Source organism: Grammomys surdaster, unplaced genomic scaffold, assembly GCF_004785775.1.
Source record: "Grammomys surdaster isolate TR1022 unplaced genomic scaffold, NIH_TR_1.0 237, whole genome shotgun sequence".
In the NCBI taxonomy this organism is placed as follows: Eukaryota; Metazoa; Chordata; class Mammalia; order Rodentia; family Muridae; genus Grammomys; species Grammomys surdaster.
Window position 1 is genome coordinate 1,952,338 of NW_021604682.1, and position 18,962 is coordinate 1,971,299.

The 18,962-nt window shown below is 50.6% G+C and overlaps 2 protein-coding genes across 5 annotated transcripts in view; one reads left to right on the forward strand and one right to left on the reverse strand.

Moving 5' to 3' along the window:
* Smarcb1 (SWI/SNF related, matrix associated, actin dependent regulator of chromatin, subfamily b, member 1) overlaps positions 1-14,893 on the forward strand; it is a 24,036-nt gene extending 9,143 nt beyond the window's left edge. For both annotated transcript variants that reach the window (XM_028773907.1, XM_028773908.1), the window contains exons 4-9: positions 392-529; positions 1,865-1,992; positions 5,481-5,647; positions 7,028-7,218; positions 14,073-14,204; positions 14,570-14,893. In XM_028773907.1, the coding sequence (XP_028629740.1) occupies positions 392-529; positions 1,865-1,992; positions 5,481-5,647; positions 7,028-7,218; positions 14,073-14,204; positions 14,570-14,609 (796 nt within the window). In that variant the 3' untranslated portion in view covers positions 14,610-14,893. The remainder of the gene's footprint in view (positions 1-391; positions 530-1,864; positions 1,993-5,480; positions 5,648-7,027; positions 7,219-14,072; positions 14,205-14,569) is intronic.
* On the reverse strand, positions 14,795-18,362 carry Derl3 (derlin 3). Of its 3 annotated transcripts, none has more exons than XM_028773910.1 (7): positions 18,266-18,362; positions 18,090-18,155; positions 17,916-17,989; positions 17,700-17,793; positions 17,128-17,323; positions 16,617-16,707; positions 14,795-16,501 (listed from the first exon to the last, which is right to left on the reverse strand). In XM_028773910.1, the coding sequence occupies exons 1-7, from the start codon at positions 18,356-18,358 to the stop codon at positions 16,429-16,431; spliced, it is 687 nt and encodes a 228-aa protein (XP_028629743.1). In that variant the 5' UTR covers positions 18,359-18,362; the 3' UTR covers positions 14,795-16,428. The 3 variants fall into 3 exon arrangements, with proteins under 3 accessions (XP_028629743.1, XP_028629744.1, XP_028629742.1); XM_028773911.1 differs by having other exon boundaries at positions 18,090-18,152; positions 18,266-18,358; XM_028773909.1 differs by lacking the exons at positions 14,795-16,501; positions 16,617-16,707 and having other exon boundaries at positions 16,716-17,323.
* Between the last annotated feature and the right edge of the window lie 600 nt (positions 18,363-18,962).

Consider the following 18,962-nt stretch of genomic DNA (forward strand, 5'->3'; position numbering starts at 1 on the left):
TCTCTCTCCCTCCCTCCCTCACTCCCTCCCTCTCTCTCTCGCGCTCTCCCGCTCCCTCCCTCGCTCCCGCTCTCCCTCCCTCCCTCCCTCCCTCTCTCTGGCAGGATTTCACTCTGTAGCCCTAGCTTGCCTGGAACTCAGAGATCCACCTGCCCCTCTCTACCTCCCGCGTGCTGGGATGAAGGGCTTCCCCACCGTTCCCTGTCCTGTATCGGGTACTTCTGTGCCCTCCTCACACAGGCATTTCCAGGTGCCTGGAAGACGTCCTCCACAGAGCTCGGGGGCGGCCGGGGCCCCAGCAGTGCGCACTGAACATGAGTAGAGATTGCAGTGCGCAAAATCTAAGCCCTGCTCTGACGGGGTTATTGTCTCTCTCTCTCTCTCTCTCCAGGGAACAGAAGGCCAAGAGAAACAGCCAGTGGGTCCCCACCCTGCCCAACAGCTCCCACCATCTGGACGCTGTGCCATGTTCCACCACCATCAATAGGAACCGCATGGGGAGGGACAAGAAAAGAACCTTCCCCTTGTGGTGAGTACGCACCGCTGCACACTCAGGCTGATCTCGGCCTCGGCACAGAGCCGTGCTGTTCTCCAGGTGCTTTAGTCTCCTTCTCAGATGTGCCCAGCCACTGCCTCCGATGCTGTTCCCTTCCCTCCAGGACACCAGCCTTGGCTTTCCCTGTCCTCCCTGGGCCCTGCTATGTTCTCTCACGTCCTTCCCCTTCCCTAGCACCTCAGTGTAATTCTCGGGGGCACAGTCCCAGGCCTGCCCCTGCAGCAGGTTCCGGCTGATGCCCACCGCCAGTCTGGAGGGTGTCAGGTTATATACCCACATGGCTTCTACTGTGTCAGTTCTCTGTGGCTACTGAAACAAACCACTATAGTGACTTACAACATTCTTGATTTAGTCTCTCCTGTCCTAGAAGTCAGGAGTCTGAGATAGGGTCACGGGCCAAAGTGAGAGTGTGGGCAGGCATTGCTCCCTTCAGAGGCCCTGGGTTGCGGCCGGAGAAGCTGCTGCCCACCCCTTCCTCAGCTTACAGCCACAGCCACCCCTCTCCAGTGTCTGCCTCCTCTGTGGTCATGTGGACTCCTCCATGTGTGACAGCTCCCTCTGGGTTTCTTAGAAGGACACTTAAAATGTAGAGCGTCCCCTGTCCTCGCATGCTGACTTGATTTTGTGCATATCACGAGCAGTCAGCACAGCTGCTTTGAGTTGGTGAGTGCAGTGGACCTCTAGAAGACACTTGCATTTCACAGCCGCCTCCCCCATCCTGTCTCATGGCCTTCCCCTTAAGCTTGGACCTATGGCTGTTAATATTTTTCTACCCCTTTTTGGAAGCATTCACTGAACTTTAAGGGGAAGAGGTGATTTTGAGGTTTTTTTTGTTGTTGTTGTTTTGGGTTTTTTTTGAGACAGAGTCTCATCCTGTATCCCAACATGGCTTCAGACTGTTGGCAGTTTGGCTCAGCCTTCCAAGTGCTGGGATATAGGCCTGAGCTTCCAGACCCTGCTGCCATGTCTGGGTTTCTTCTTTCAGGGCCGCAGCTTCCTGGCTCTCCCTGATGCATTCATAAAGCACACTGCCCGGCCCTGTTGCAGACTGTTAACCATAGACATGTTTGAGCCTGTTTATTGCTTTTCTGCACTCCCCTTAGACTGGCCTTGGGACTCCTGATAACCTTGTCTGTGCTGCCTCAGGGCTAGATGACAAATGCCTGGAAGAAATGTCCTTTCCCTTCCGACCATTTGTTTACTCAGGGACCCACAGTGCACTGGGAAGCCAGAGACTTTTGTCTCTGGGGACCAAGACCCAGGGTACCCTGGAGCCCTGACTGACAGCTGCTGCTCTTACCCTTTCAGCTTTGATGACCACGACCCAGCTGTGATCCATGAGAATGCATCACAGCCTGAGGTGCTGGTGCCCATCCGGCTAGACATGGAGATAGACGGGCAGAAGCTGCGAGACGCTTTCACCTGGAACATGAATGGTATGTGATAGCGGGTTTTGCCTGAGCCTTAGTCAGAATGCCCACTTTCCTCCAGCTGCCCGTCAAGCAGATGCTAGACTTGACATTTGAAGCTTTGTGGCATGGATCTTAGGGTTGTAAACTCTGGTTCATTCTGGTTCTGTCATGTGCCCTATTCCTTGTGGATGGGCATGTGTCTTAGGATTTTCTCTTTTTTTTGGTCTGTTTGCGTGTGTTTGTTTGTTTGTTTGTTTGTTTGTTTTGCCATAGCAAGATACCCAGACCTGGGAAATTTATAAATAAGCATAAGAGACTTGCTCTGCTGTGTGTCTCTGAAGGCTGGGAAGTTCAAGGCTAGCTGCTAAGTAAGCTGTGCTTCTGTGGAGGCCTCACACTGCCTCAGCTCCTGGCAGGAGGCGGAAGTGAGGTGATTAGGACACAACATGAGGACATGGGTGATGTGGTCTGCCTTGGAGTCAAAGCCAACCTGACGAGAATAAACGCACTCAGTAGAGAAGGCTCTGCCCGCCTGCCTACCTTATACTTCCCAGCTCTCAATAAAGAAGTAAACATGTGGTACTGCACTGCTCTAAGGCCCAGCCTGGTCCAGCCAGCCACATAGAAGATAAAGTAAAATCATCTGTGAAAATCCACAGTGTGAATGACAAAAACAAATTACCATAGAAAAAACAGAGGGAGGGAGGAAGGGTCTGCAACACTTAGGATACCTGAAAATGCCATAGGGAGACATTATTTTATGTTTATTTAAAAATAAGGCTGGAGGGGCCAGAGAGATGGCTCAGCAGTTAAGAGCACTGACTTCCAGAGGTCCTGAGTTCAATTCCCAGCAACCACATGGTGGCTCACATCCATCTCTAATGGGATTTGATGTCCTCTTCTGGTGTGTCTGAAGACAGCTACAGTGTGCTAATATAAATAAAATTAATTAAAAATAATAAAGCTGGAGCTGGGAGCTGTATGTCCTTAATCCCAGCACTGGGAGGCAGAGGCAGGCAGATCTCTGTGAGTTCGAGGCGAGCCTGGTCTATATAGTGAGTTTCAGGACAGCTTGAGCCATATAGTGAGATGCTGTTCCAAAACATAAAACAAAAAAAAAAGCACTTCTCAAATCAGGCACTGGGACGTGTACCTGTAATCCTAGCACTTGGGAAGTGGGGAATCCGTGGTCAGCCTAAGCTAATTTGTAAGGCTCTAGAAAACAAACAGACAATAAAACAACATAAACACAAACCAGTGGCAGTCATATGTGAGTTTCAGGCCCTGCCCTCCTGTGAGTCGGTCATCTCTAGGTTAGTAGTCGCCAGCCTGTGAATCGGCCTCTTTGAGGTCGCATTTCAGACGTTTACATTACAGTTCATAGCAGTAGCAAAATTACAGTTATGAGGTAGCAATGAAATAATGTTATGGTGGGCATCACCACAACAAGAGGAACTGTGCGTTAAGGGTTGCAGCGTTAGGAAGGTGAGAGCCGCTGGGCTAAGGGCTTGGCATGGCGAGCATCTGTGGTTCCAGAGATGCCCAGGGCAGTGCTCAGGCTCAGTCCAGCCTCCCCTCTGCTCACCCACAGCTTTGCCTCTAACGTCCTGCCTCCCCGCTCCACCCCTCTCCTAGCCCTGATTTTCCACAATGATGCAAATGCAGTTGACTGGGAAGGATGGTCCTTCGGACAAATCTCACACCTGATGTTGAACTCTTAAAAAATCACAGACTTAATGTGTATAAAACACAAAACCATGAAACTTGTTGGGGGAAAGTATAAGAGAAAGTCTTGGGTGTTTAGAGATAGACAAAGACCTTCTAGACACCAGCAGCACGGTCCAGAATAGATCCTAAAACTCAGACCTCATTAAAACTTTACCCTGCAAAAGACCCTGTCAGAAAGGTAAAAAGTCGCCAGATGGAGAGGTGCACGCATCTGATCCCAGCACGCAGGCAGGCTCAAGGTCTACAGAGCAGGTTTCAGGCCAGCCAGGGAGGAACAAATAGTGAGACCCTGTCTCAAAACGAAAAAGATAACAGGAGATGGAATATGATCACAGTGTTTTACATATTTGTGTGAAATTGTGAAAGAACAAACTGTAAAGACTCTAGAAAGCAACAATTTACATAGAATAAGAAAATGGGCTACAGAGATGGCTCAGACTTAAGAACATTGACTGTTCTTCCAGAGAACAATTTCCAGCACCCACATAGGAGCTCACAGTGGTTTATAATTCCATTTCAAGGGAATCTAATGCCTCTGGCCTCTGAAGACATAAGACATGCAAGTGGTACACAGATGTATCTGCAAACAAAACAACCACACACAAAAAAATGTAAAAAATTATTTTAGAAGAAGGACAGGAGCCGTGAAAATACACCAGAGATGCTTAGATGGCAGTAAACATGGGAAAAGTGTTCTGCTTTATTAGCTATTGAAGAAGTACAAAATAAAACCAGTGACAGCATCAGTTACTGCTGGACAGGCTGAGGAAGATCTGAGTCTTTCACACACTGGTGGACATACAAACGTCTAAGCGGCTCTAAAAACCAGTTCAGAAACTAAACACGACTACCGTCTGAGATGAGTAGCTGCAGTGGTGGGCATGTGTCCCAGAGAAGGTCTGAAGACATCTGTGTACACTGAAACCTACATGTGGGTGTGATAGCAACTCTCTGCATAGAGGCAGAAATTAGAAAAGGCCCAGATGCCCCGCAGTGGGTGAACAGATGCCCACAGTGGGCAGACAGAAGCCCAGATGCCCCACAGTGGGTGATCAGAAGCCCAGATGCCCTGCAGTGGGTGAACAAGTGAACAGAATGTGGAGTGCTGCAGAATGCTAATCATCAGTTAAAAGGAAGGAACAACCTGATACATTGCTCAAGAATTTTTGTTGCTTGTTTGGTTGGTTTTTTTGAGATAGAATCTCAGTATGTAGCCCTGGCTGGTGTGGAACGCACTGTGTAGACCAGGCTAGCCTTAAAATCATAGTGATCCACCCACCCTTGCCTTGACTAGCTTTTCTGAAAAAAAAAAAAAAAAAAATTTCTGTCTAGAAAAAGGTTACCCCAGGTTGCAGAAGGTATGATTCTAGCTTTTCAGATGCTGGAATTACAGAAATAGATATCCCAGGTGAAGGGCGAACAGAGTCACGCAGGTGTGGCTGCAAAAGAACAATAGAGGGGTCCTGGTACTGATGGAAATGCCCTGCATATTGACAGCCCAAGTCTTGTTCTCAGAGCACCCTCTGGTTCATGGATATGAACCATGGGAAGATTCCCATGGGCAGGGGGAGGTATTGCAGGATATGGGCCAGAAGGGAAAAGATGCTTCTTCCTCTGCTGCTGTGAGTGTCTGGGAAGGCCAGTTCAGGGGCCCAGTCGTCCACATCTGTGTGAGAGTGAGTTTGTCAAAGGTGGAAGGGATGGGAGAGAAGCCAGACAGGTGGGAGCACCATGAAATGAGGCACTACAAATAGATCAGAATGTTTGCATCTTTCTGGTTTCAGAGAAGCTCATGACCCCTGAGATGTTTTCAGAAATACTTTGTGATGACCTGGATTTGAATCCACTGACTTTTGTACCAGCTATTGCCTCTGCCATTCGACAGCAGATTGAGTCCTACCCCACAGACAGCATCCTGGAGGACCAGTCTGACCAGCGTGTCATCATCAAGGTCAGTGCCAAGAGAACATTCAGCCCTTGATGGAAGCCTGTCAGGGCTCCTTGCTGTGGGATGCAGTTCCTGAGATGACATCTTTCAGGGACAACCTGACTAAGTGCTCAGGGATGAGTGGGCTGACTTTTCAGAGTAAAATGTCACATTGTGGGTAGGACAGCCGGTGCTTCTGCATCTTCTCCATCAGGACAGCCAGTGCTGCTGAGCCAACCCCAGAGTTAAGAGCGCTCACAGTGAGACGTGCAGCATCCTATGGGCTGGGCCAGAAATACTTTATAATTCAAATACCTGTTTGTGTTCCTGCTTTCAGATCTTTAATACGCCAAAATAAAATGACGTTAGTTGAAATTAAGCAAGTTAAATTGCTAGGTTGTGGAGGTTAGGAGCATGGGTTGCTCTTTTAGAAGACCTAGGTTTAATATCCAGCGTCCACATGGCAGCTCACTCCAGGAGCTGATAGCCTCACACAGACATACATATAAGCAAAACACCAATACACATGAAATAAAAATAAATAAATCTTAGAAAAAAGATTTCCAGGTCACTTGGCTTTCCTTTATTATTCTGATGACCTACCAGACTTGCACAGGAGTTACACTGTCTTATGCCCTCAGTGTACTCAGGTTCCAGTTTCTCCCCAGGGTCAGTAAAAGTTGCTATTACCGGGCCTGCCTCCCTTCTTTCCTTCATTCCTCCTTTCTTCCTTTCTTGTTTGGATAGTAGCCATCCTAATGGGTGTTAAGTATCTGATTAGGTTGAATCTAAGCTTCCTTATGAGTGTGTGTGCTGTTATGCCTGTCTCTTATTGCACTGATGTTTTTCTTTAACTGTTACTAGTGTGTGTGTGCCACATGACTGTGGAGGTGAGAGCACAAGTTCGTGGAGGATTGTTTTCCTTCCATGAAGTTTGGGGATAGGCATATCTTTCTAATGGGTGACAGTAGATAGGGTAGGTGTACTTATGACCTGCTTGGTAGGATGATTGTAAAGTGGTGACATCAGGATATGGATAATCTCCAAGGAATGGCAGGTAAGCTGAGCTCTGCGTGGCTGGCATAGCTACATAAAGGTTGATTGCCCGAGGTGTAAAGGACAAAGAAGACAGGTGGTCAGCATGGCGTGCAAGGGGATGAGAAAAGAGGTTAAGGTGGGATCAGGTGCCTAGGACCTCAGTGACAACCTGGGAGGTCTGGGTGGTCGGTTCTATTTTATAAATAAGGCTAGATAGAGAAGGGCCAGCCTTGGTCCTCAGCTCCTGAGTGATGGGCAGACTTTCCTCAGACCTGGCAGTTAGAATGGCTTGTCCCCACCTCCTCTCAGCTTTCCCAGGCGTCTAACTTTCTGGCCTTTATTTGTGTCTCTTGGTTCCCGCCACAGCTGAACATCCATGTGGGGAACATCTCCCTGGTGGACCAGTTTGAATGGGACATGTCAGAGAAAGAGAACTCCCCAGAGAAGTTTGCCCTGAAGCTGTGCTCGGAGCTGGGCTTGGGCGGGGAGTTTGTCACCACCATTGCATACAGCATCCGAGGACAGCTGAGCTGGCACCAGAAGACGTATGCCTTCAGGTAGGATAACTAGTGTGGTCATCTTTCCCACTGGTCTTGCATTTTTGCCCACTTCTTTGCTGCCACTGGAAAAAGACTTCATTGAGAACCAGAATGCTTAGGAAAAGCAAGAGCAAAGGGCTTTCTGCAAAGACATGGCAGTTCAGGAAGTTTGGTAGTAGGTAAACCTCAGATAGGTTTACTAGACATCCCAAGAATCCTCTTCCTTAGGGATTTCTGTAGTATGGGCAAGAGAAAAGAGGGTCTGGTGAGAGGCAACTTCAGTCCCAAGGGGATCCAGTGAGCTCTGAGCGCCAGGAACGTAAGGGGTATGTAGACATGCATGTAGGCAGTACACCCAACACGTAAATAATAAGGATGTTTGGGGAGGGGCAGACAGAAGAAAGGAGGAGGTACATCTAGAAGGGTGTGAGCCCACTCAGCCCGAGCCCTACCATGCTAAGCATGCACATGAGTTGCTTACTGAGACGACTTAGCCAAGCAGCTGTTTTCTAGCCTTGGTGTCTGTCCTGTGCCTCACCATTCCTGAGAGAAGCCCACTTGTGGCTGCAGCCACGGTGTCCATTCACCCTCTGTGGAGCCAAGGGCAGCAAGCCTCAGCCAATGTAGAAGGCCTTTCTTCCCTGGAGTCAGGCTGAGGTAGCAGTGTCTAGGTCCTGGGAGAGTCACTGACACAGGATGCATCCACAGCCAGTAGTTGAGTGGGAACTCACTTTCAGAATGTCCACATACTCCTAGCAGCAAAGTACTGAGTGTCCCCCTTCCCCTGCTGTGTGGCAGCTCCAAGTGCTGTGCTCAAGGCTTGATGCAGCTAACTGAGGCTCATGGTGGGTCCTGCTGGTGTCGTTTTCCTCTGTTGCCAACACTTAGCAGCATTAATGCTATCAGGGCCTAGGTGGCTTCAGGTCTCCTGGCCACCTGCAGTTTTCTCATGCTCCAGAACAAGCCCTCTGGAAGCCACCCAGTAGTGTGACATTAGGACTCAGGGACTATATGGCATGAGTCCCACGTGTGGACAGGAAGGCCCTGGCTCTGCTGTGATCCTTAGTTCTGGGTTCAGATTTCAAATCCTTGGGAATAAGTGTAGGCCTACTCTGGTAGAAATCTGAGCAAATGAATGTCCCTTCCTCTGTGGCTTGCCTGGATTCCTGGAATGTCTCAAGCACTTGGTTTCAGAATCTCAGGGGTATTTCATCTTCCCAGACAGTTGGGCCTGTTGAGGTCTCAATACCTGTCCTGTGTGTTGGATCATTTGGGCAGCTGGGATGCTACCCACACTGCATGAGACCTAGCAGTGACAGTCAGGAATTGAGAACCAGAGCCTAGCTCTTCTATACATCAGAATCCAGAGGGGAGTGGCTAGAACTCCCGATTCTTCCGCACTCTCAGCTCTGCATCGCCTTACCCCACAGACATGTAGCACTAGGGATTTTTTAACCACTTGCCACAGGCAAATGATTGCTGTCACTGTCATCCTTACAGCTCCTCCTTGGTAGGAGGAGTCCCAGCCTGGTCTCTACCATGCACAGAATATGACAAGCTTGTGTCCTTTGACTGCTTAAAATGAGTTTTAAGTTTTAAGCCTCTATCACTTCATGTTGGGAGCACACTAAATTCCTTTCAGCCAGGCTGCCACTCTCTGCACATCTCTGTCCCATCCACCTCCGTACCCATCCCACCGTCTCTGGCCTCTGGTTGTATCCACAGACTAGCAGAGAGAGCTGCTGGTCACAGGACATGTGTGAGCAAGACCATGATGATACATTGGAAGGCCGTGCCTTTTAGCAATAAGACAGACAGGCCTGGTAAAGGTCAGGGTAGGGACAAGAAGCAGGTGGAGGGGGTAGGGGGAAAATGACAAAATGGTAACAGGTTCCATCCAGGCTCCTAGAGTACAGAACTGGATTAGAGCAACACAGGCTGCCAGAACCAGAATGAGGACAAAGGGCTGTCATGAAGATTATAGGGATGGCTCAGTGGTATCTGTAACTTGTTTATGTATATGTAACTCGTTTATGGAATCTGGCCCCCTCGTCTGGCCTCCCGTGTCCACTCCAAATATATGCACACAGTAATTATACATGCATATATGGAGGCAAAGCACTCATACACCTAAAATAATAAAGCATATAAGTCTTTCCTTTTTTTTAAAAAAAAAGGGTTGTGATGGGGCTGAAGAGATGGTTCAGTGGTTAAGAGCACTGTCTGCTCTTCCAGAGGACACAGGTTCAATTCCCAGTACCTACATGGCCATTCACACCTATCTGTAACCCCAGTTCCAGGGGATCCAACAGACATACATGCAGTCACAACACTAATGAACATAAAAAATAAAAAATTATTTTTATAAAAGAAGGGCCCTGACAAATGTGGGGAAATGAGATGGGTCTGCCAGGATGAGCTGGGTGAGGCGTTGCTCTTAGAATTGCCTGCAGCCAAATTACTAGTAATTTTTCCTGAGCCAGCCCTATGCTCAAAGCCAGGGACCAAAGAACAGCTTCCTGTTTGGGACAGGAGAAAGACAAGCGTGTTATGTGTGGCCACTAACGTGCTTTGACTCCTAGTGTACCAGAGGGGAGGTGGCTGGGACTGGGCACAGAGCCTAAGGAGAAGCTGTCGGGTGAGGGTGGGCTGAGGCCGGGAGAGCAGAGAGAAAAGGAGAGAACAGGACACTGCCCTGCCAGGATCACTTGCTGGACAGAGATAAAGGTGTCCTCAGTCAGGCTTGGAGGCAGAGCCTGAGTAAGAGACTGAGAAACATGGTCCTCTGCTGGGCAGCATCAGCAGTTAGGGGATGGGCTGGTTAGAGAGTAGGTGTCTTAGAACTCCACTAGCCAAGCCATCCTGGTAGAGGGGGTTTTATTTTTATAACAACCCATTCAGAGACAATTCACATCCCACACTATGTAGCCATTTGTTTTATTTTAAAATTATTTAATTTTTCACTGTTTGGTTTTGAGATAGGGTCACACTAACTTGCTTGAACTCACTCTGTAGTCTAGGCAGGTCTTGAACTTCTGATCTTCATACTTTACATTCCAAATGAGAGAATTACAGGTGTGAGTCATCACTGGCCTTTTACGTGCATGTTTGGTTTGGTCTGGTTGGTTTCCCTTCTGTTGAGCCAGGGTCCTGCCACATATCCTAGGCTGGTACTATATGCGTTTGTGGTGTCTAGCTTCATAGTAGAATGTTTCCAGGGGTCATCTACGTTGTAATGTTATCAGAACTCCATTCTTACACCGATTATTTCCAGTGGTTAATAAATACATTTTAGAGTCCATTCAGTTGTGGGCTGTTTGTCTTTTTGGCTATAGTAAGTAATGCTAAGGACATTTGAGTTTTGTTTAAATATGCCTGTCAGTTCTCTTGGCATACTCAGTAGTAATATGTCTGGATTATGTAACTGATTACCTTTTGCTTTGTTTTATCGAGACAGGATTTCACTTTGTAGCCTAGGCCAGCCTCTAATAATTATGGCAGTCCTCCTGGCTGGGCCTCTGAAGAGCCTGGATTGTATCTAGCTATCACATCTGGCATTTGAGGACCTGCCAGGCTGGTCCTTCTAGAGTAGCACATCATCCTGGAGAGCCCACTGGTGTTGTGGGCTTCGGATCTGCATGCTGGCCAGTGTTTGCTCTTGTCTTTCTGACTGTAGCTTTCCTGATGAGTGGGAAGTGATAGAGACTGGGGTTGGGTTTTCTAGTGAACATCTTTGCATTGATTATTGTGTGTCTGTGTGTGCACGTTTGTCTTTGGAAATGGCTTGATCAGGTCATTCACCCTGCCCCAGTTTATTGGTGGAGGATATCCATGTGTGGAGGTCAGAAAACAACCTGTAGGAGTCAGTTCTTTCCTTTCACTATGTCAGGACCTCACACCGAGCCTTTACTGCCCTGTATTTTTTAACTGGTTTCTCTTTATTGTTGAATTATAAGAGTTGTTCCTATATTCTGGAGATATATACCTTAGGAGGTAGGATCTGTAAATATATTCTCCATCCCCTGGGTCGCCTTTCCACTTTTTTAAATAAAGACTTATTTATGTATGTGAGTACACCATCATTGTTTTCAGACACACCATAAAAGGGCATCAAATCTCATTACAGATGGTTGTGAGCCACCATGTGGTTGCTGGGTCCTTTGAAAGAGTGGTCAGTGCTCTTAACTGCTGAACCATCTCTCCAGCCTGCCTTTCCACTTTTTTGACAGTGTTCTTTGCAGCACAAAAGTTGATAGTTTGCTGAAGTTCCTAAGTCCAGATAATAGTTTCATCTGTCATGTATGTATGTATGAAATATATATGTGCAAGTATATGTGTGCGTGCCACATCTAAGGAAGCATTGCCTAGAACAGAGACATAGTGTATCAGCAGCTTGCCCATAAGATCACTTTTCCCAGTGACTGGTGTAGAACTTCCCTCTAAGAGGCATGGCAGCTGAGATTTGCAAGCTTAAGGTGACTGTGGAATTTGGTCTCCTTTCCCTCTGGTTGAGTGGCCTTAGGCCAGTCATTTCTTTAAGTCCATTCTCTTGTTTATAGTGACAGTGTTTGCTTTTCAACTTGCTTGTCTGTCACAGGTCATGAAAACAAAACTCCCACATCTAGCTCTGGCATGGTGGCGTACACCTTTAATCCCAGTATTTGGGACACAGGGGCAGGTAGATCTCCGAGTTGGAGGTCTGCCTGATCTACATACTGAGTGCCAGGACAGCCAGAGCTACTCAGAGACCCTGTCTTAAAAAACAGCAGCAAAAACCCCTCCATCACAAATAAACTCAAATGTACTCCATTGGCATCCATCTCTCCTTGCACCGTCATCTTCTAAGAGCCCTTCGGACAGACCAGGAGAAGGTCCAGGGTTTCCTGGCCTCAACGTTCATGAGGAGGAATTCCTTTGGAACATTGGATACTGGCTGCCTCCAGTGGCCCACAGACTTTGGGACTCAGGGCAGTGTCTCTGCTTGCATGTCTCCACAAACCTGAAGCAGCCAGTGTTGGCTCTAAGCCCATCCTTCCATGGTCAGCTCTAGCAGTTCTATTTTTGAACAAACCCACTGGTGTGAAATCTTCCCAGAGTCATGGAGAGGTAAACAAAGACGCCTCTGGGACTGTTTGCCAGCTCTTGTTTAAATTCAGAGGAAAACATGTTTTGCTTCTTACTGCCTAGACTTGGTGCCTTTGAATTCTTCCCTCCTGAGGGAGATGACCTGGAGATGAGGGATAGGTCTGGCTGGGCTGTGTCTCGATTTCTAAATCAAGCTGCTGAAAAGGGGCTGGCCCCAGGGACTGACCACAGGGTAGGGGCTGACTGATCCTGGCTTCTGAGTCACTAGCAGGAGCCTGAGCTTCCAGATTCTGTGGAGCCTGTGGGTATGGATGTTGTAAGCTGATAAGCTGAGCCTCAATGCTAAGTCAGACCTGGGTCTGCCAAGGGGCTGGGTGCTCCTGATCTGTGGAACCAGCTTCAGCCGTACTCTGGCCTTGATCCAGGCTCAAGGTCCTTGAAACCTTTATGTCAAGAATTGGCCCTAGCCAGCTTTTCTGAGCTCGGTGAGGGTAGGCACTCAGCTGCCATGTTTGGCCTGTACTGTTTAGCACAGTGATAAGGAATTGTGACTCTGCCATCAAAGCTGGAACAGGGCTTTGCTTTTGTGAAACCCACCATTCCTGAAGCCTGAAGGAGCGTGTCTGGCTCTGAAGAAACGTCTACAGTACATGACCGTGGGCTGCTTTGATGTTAACCCTCCCGACAGTTAACTCTGCTCCCATATCTTAGACAGAACCTGCAGCAGCCCAGGCAGCTGTTTATCCCACTTTCATCTGCCAAGTGATGAGGTACTGCAGGGCAGCAGGGTGCTTTAGGATGGCCATCTCCTGAGAGACTGGACTTCAGGAGACTGACTGGGAGGCTGGACAGGAAGGCTCTGGAAGGCCATGTGACAGTGAGGGAGAAGACCTGGTTAGAGCTTTGCTGTGAGGGAGGCTTCCTGCCAGGCTAGGCTTTGCTGGGACACATTGGGTACCTCCTTAGCTTCCTCTTACGGACTGGAAACCAAGGTCCAGAGAGGCACAGCCACACACATCCCCCAGTACTTGTTCCCCCCTAGCCTTTGTCACACTTCATTCACTTTGTGTCTTTTTGGCAAGAGGCTTGAAGAGATGAGGTGGAGTCCGGTGGTCTCTGAAGGACTCTTAAGTCTGGAGATAGTATTTCTAGCCTCAGTTCTTTGCCAACCAGCTGTCTGTCTCAAAGCAAAAAGGCTGGCTTCTCCCGGGCTTAGTGTGCATGGACTCCATGAAATGAGCCAAGGGGTAAGTGTGGAGAACACCTGAGAGCAGGCCTGCCCGGTGCCCTCTAGGAGGAGGTTGAGGCCTCTGGGGAAGTCTTTTTGCACCCCCCTCATCATCCCTGTGGTGTTTATGGTGTTTTCCTGGTTAATGGGTCTCGGTGGGTACGGGCTGTGGACAGAAGAGGGTAAATAGGCCTGGTTTATCTGTTCCCTGTATCCGTGACGCTGTTCTGTCCAGAGGAACCACCTCATAGCCAGAAGCTCCTTCAGTTCTTATCGAGAATTGGCTTTAAAGGAAGGCTCTCTCTCTGCCATAGGTGATAGTACTGTTCCTTGCAGATGGTGCAGGTCCTCACAAGGCGTGAGGCAGTGACAGAAGCCATCCTCTAGCTGCCAATCACCATTGCTGCTGAAAGCAGCTGGGACACGGAAGTGGGCCTTCCTACCGTGGCCTGGCCATCTGCTAAGGGTTAGCAGGGTGGAGAGCAGTGGTTTCTGAGGGAATCCCTAGCTGCTCTTCTGTAAGTAGCCCTTGTTCCTCTCCCTGTCTCCCTTCCCTCAGTGAGAACCCACTTCCCACAGTGGAGATTGCCATCCGAAATACCGGAGATGCTGACCAGTGGTGCCCCCTGCTGGAGACACTGACGGATGCTGAGATGGAGAAGAAGATCCGGGATCAAGACAGGAACACAAGGTATACACAGGCACCTATTCCCCCCTCATCCCCCACCCTCCCCAGCAGAGGCAGGATTATCCTCTCCCCAGGAACCTAGTTCAAGAGGCAGTTTCTGTGGAGATCAGGCCCCAGGGTACATTTTCTCAAATAAACAAAGGCAAGTCCTCAGGTCATTTCTGCTGTATCTCCTAGCAGGTTTCAGGGTTTCTACAGAGATAAGTGGGGTCCGTGCAGCTGACTGGCAAGGTCAAGAAAAGGCTGGATACTATTCCTGCTAGATCGGCCCCACACTTAGCTCCTCTAGGAAAATAACATACCCAGAAGGAAGACAGCCACCCCGAGCCGTGACCAGCCCCAACTGACCACCTATTTTCCTACTTCAGGCGAATGAGGCGTCTGGCCAACACCGCCCCAGCCTGGTGATGAAGTCATCCATGCTCGACCTCCATGGAGCATCTCAGAGGACTGCCTTTCCTTCCTCTGTGGAAAGAGAAAGGCAGAGGGACAGCTGGTGCCATCATGAGGACTGGGGTAGGGACCTTCCAGGTGCCTTCCTTCAGCACACATTCCATTTGCTAAACCCCAACACTGTCCCCCGGAGTCTAGAGTCGGGAAGCAGCCTCATTTGGGTTGTATTTTGTTTTTGTATAGGAGCCCCAGGCAGGGCTGGTAACAATTTTTAAATAAAAAGTAACATGTTCAATTTCCTTGGAGCAGTAGCATAAAACTGAGAGCCAGGAGTCCAGCCCGAGATAGAACCTGTGTGGATGGAGGGGTGTGTAGCCAGGTGGACGTGTCAATCCTTGTCTGTCCCGCCCTTTAGCTCTGAGTCTGCATAGCCAGCCACAAGGCCCCCAGAGCAGAGCCCAGTCATTGTTCTTTCTTGTGCCTTCCAGCTTCCCAGGGGCTCTCTGTGCTCAGCAGATCCTTGTAGAGGTTGACAGTGTCAGCTTCTCTGCTGGCCTTGGTCCCGATGCATCCAGACAGGCTGCTGCCACTGGAGGGACCGTGCTGCTCTAGAATGAATCCATCCTGGAGGACTTGGTCATGTGTGACAGCATCTGGACACATGATTAACATGCAAACAGAAGTCTTTGTCTTAGTTCTGGCAGCTCCAGAAAAAAGGTTAACTAAGTTCATCTCAACTGTGGCCTGGGCCAGCTTCTCCTTCCCAGCCTACTGTGAGGAACAGGGAAATAGCACGACAGCCATGTGCCATCCTTTTGAGTTTGCAGTGTGGAGAGAGGAGGTAGAGCCTCTTCCCCATCCCCCAAGCTGTGCCTGGGGTAAGCTCACTCCTCTGTCCACGGTTTGTGGTATAGAATGAACATGGGTCTGCACTACAGCAAACTCTGCTTGGCAAGTTGGATATACAGGCTGTGACTGAAGACAGTGACACTGGCAGCCCAGCTCCACACTGCAGCTACCCTCTCTCAGTGGGTCCGCCTAGGGAGTACCCTACTCCACCCACCCACCCCTCAGAACCTGCCAGTCTTAAAACCCTCCACTCCACACAGCAATGGCCACACCTGGTTTCACTACAAAATTGAGTCAGACTCAGTAGAAAACATTTTTGTTACCATAGAAATGACAGGCAATGGCTTGGGGAATTCCCATACTGTTGGGCATCCAGGAGTAAACCCCAGACGTGGGCCAGATGTAGAGCGACAAGGAAAGCTAGGTAGGCAAGCTCACACAGGCCTTCAGCTACAAGACAAATGGAATGTTCCAGAACTGCCTCTGCTGTACACGGCTACTACTTAAATAGAGCTCAAGGTCCTGGGCTCACTAGCATGGTCGAGGGCCAGACTTGTCCTCTGTGCCTGAGACTGTGGGGCCTTTGGGTCACCAGCTGGAGGTGAAGACTTGCTTTAAAATGAAGACAGGCTGGGCAGATGGCATCAGCCCGTAGGAGCCCCAGGCAGGCAGGATTCCTGTTGACTGGGACTGAGGTCTCCATCGCACTGGGAGCATAAAGATGATGAGAGCTGTGGGTCTGTAACTAGTTCAGAACTCAGCTAGGCATCTGTAGGCAGTCTTGGGCCTCTCTGGCCCCCCTGGCCTGTCATTCCGGCTGAGCAGAGATGGTACAGAGAAGGGGAGGGTATTGCTGGCTGAGGCACCGAGGCTGCTGGTAGGCCTTCCGATGGGCTACTCAGCTGGAGCTGAGGTGGAGGGAAGGAGAGCGTGCTGTTAGCAGCCTCCGGCTGGCCAGAGTGGGCTGACTGTCCAGGAGCTGCCATTAGGGCTCTGGCCGCTCTTCTGGAAGGGGCAGGTAATTGGGATCCTCCTGACGGTCATCCAGTAGCAGCTTCCTGTGAGGAGGGGACAGTTCTACTGAGCACTTCAGTAAACACAAGTCCCCCACTCCCATGGAGGAGGTAGATTGCCACCTAAGAACAAGTTGGGGAAACCTCGTCCAATACTCACAAAAAGCCGGGGGTCAGCAGCAATCTCTTGCCTCCAGGCTGGTTGGGAAAGACATCTTCTAGGAAGTAGTAGATGTGGCCCACAATGATCCCTGTGAGAGAGCCACAGGCTGGCAGAGGCCGCCTCACAGCCCAGTGTAACCCCAGGTACCAGAGCACAAGTGCTCTGCTATCTACCAGAATAAGATCAGAACTGGCTTAAAGGGGCCCAAAAGTGGACAGTCCCCGGGGAGGGGGAGGAGCTAGGAGCTTGAGAACACTGGGGGAGCGGGACCCAGGTTACAGGAAGCAGAAACTAACCACCCCCAGGCAGGACCAACTCGGTTCAGAAGGTCAACTGCAGATGCAAATCCTGTGGGCCAGCTGGACTGCTTGAGGGGCGCCAGTTAACAGAACAGAGGTTGGGATAAGATGAGGGGGTTGGGAGGTGCAGCGGGAGGGGATGTATGTGTGTTGCATTCCTTGATGGCAGCAGCCAGCTTGGAGTGAGTGGCAAGGGTGGGCAGGCTCACCTAGCAGGTCTGTGATAACCGAGTTGCCCAGCAGCAGCGAGAAGCCCATGAGGGCCCAGGGCAGAAATGGCGCCTGGAAGTTGAGTAAGCCAAAGAAGTTGACCCTCACATGAGGGCTGCGACGGCTCCATACATAGACCAGCATGGCCATGAGGGCCTGTCCCAGGAAAAACAGGCTGCCTAGGAATCCCAGCAGCTGGGTCAAGAGTCAAGGCTCCCTGGAGCAGTTTGCTGCCCACGGTGCCTCTGACCCTTTCCACGGGTTCCCTCAGATCCCTAGTCTACTCCAGGGATATGAGGACCCCTTTCTGTGGTTTCCGGGTACCCAGGCCCCTTCAATCCCCGTGCCTGCGCCTTTCTTCTGGCTCTTTGCATCCGTGTTTGGGAGCCTCGGTAGTCTGCCTGACTACCCTGTATCACCCTGTTGTGCTGCTCAGGGACATTGAAGATCTAGCTGGGACACCTAAGCTACATGGCTGCCAGGCTCTGAATGCCTGTCCCTCCTGGTCTGGGTCACGACAGATAAGAAAATGTCTCTTTGGCCCAATAATACTGAGCGTACAGAAGGATACAGTCATAAGAACACCACCGAAGAGAAACATGAAAACGAAGTCGGCCTTGCGGCCACGGAAAGAACCCTCCTCCAGCATGCGGCAGTAGCGGAACCTGCAACACTGGCATAGGAAGTGCCACGTCGACTGGGCCTCAGTTTCCCCGTTACTAGCCCAGCATAACCCCCACCAAGGCTCACCCCGACCCCCAACCCCCGCCAGGGTGGCCCAGGATACACGAAGAGCATGTTGAAAAAGAAGCCGAATCCTAGGGGCCCGAAGAAGAGGAAAGTCGTGATGAGCCTCCAGACCTGCAAGGAGGTGGGGGTGGCGGTGAGGCTCGGGGATGGAGGGCAGGGGTCTGGGTGCCAGGGGCCGGGGTGCCAGGGGCCGGGGTCAAGGCCGCCTCACCTGGAACTTCCGGAACACCAGGTGCGGGTTGAAGTAGAGCTGGAAGGGGCTGAGGAGCTCCAGCTGCTGTGGGACGGGGAGCGTGTAAGACCCCGGAAGCGGGCGACATCCCTAACCCCCTCCAGCAGGCCAGGGACTGTAACCATGGCGCCGCCACGCCCGCCCGGCCCGCTCACCACTGCGGCCGTGGTGAGGACGCAGGCCGCGGTGTAGGCTCGTGTCACCGCGGGCACCTGCAGGAAGCCCGCCGCCAGCCTCTGTCCAGCCATCGAAAACTCCTCGGCGCGCGCGCCGGCAAACCCGCGCTCTTTACCCGCCCCCAAGCCCCGCCTCGCTCTCTCGGGGCCAATCAGCCTCGGAGGAGCCGAGCCTGGGGGCTAGAAAGCCAATGGGAAGAGGAAGCGGGACGGCCAGGTGTAGCGAGGCGGCTAGCCAATGAGGAAGTCCCACGGTAGAGCACGTGGCGGTTGTTGTGGCTGCTATGGAGGCGTGGGAGGTTTTGTGGCCAATCAGAATTGGTCGTTTGACAGCATCTAGAGAAGAACCAATAGCAAGGACCCACGAGATCGCCACGGGGGCGGGGCTATGAAAAGGGGCACAAAGAGTGGAGAAAGGGGCGGGCCGAGATACAGAGTCGGCCTCAGGCCAGCCTCCGGTTTACTGGAGATATCCTGTAAAACTCCAGAGTCCAGCTATCATGTGCGGGCTCCAGTCGTGATCCTCCTGGGTGTATGGTGTGGGGAGGACCCGGCTGAGGGTTCTGAGCCATGCTGCAGCAAGTGGGCAGACTGGAGAGAGACTTGAAATTTGGTAGAAGAGAAAAACGCCATTAGTCAACCATTAATGAGGACCTACTGTGTGTCGAACATTCTG

What these genes read in the sequence shown, in the direction of transcription:
- Derl3 (XM_028773909.1), bottom strand. Translation starts at nt 18,358, where the DNA reads ATGGCTGGACAGAGGCTGGCGGCGGGCTTCCTGCAGGTGCCCGCGGTG. An exon ending in TGGTGTTCCGGAAGTTCCAG is followed by an intron (nt 17,990 to 18,089) that starts GTGAGGCGGCCT and finishes ACCTCCTTGCAG; the next exon opens with GTCTGGAGGCTCATCACGAC. An exon ending in TCGGTGGTGTTCTTATGACT is followed by an intron (nt 17,324 to 17,699) that starts GTATCCTTCTGT and finishes CTCTTGACCCAG; the next exon opens with CTGCTGGGATTCCTAGGCAG.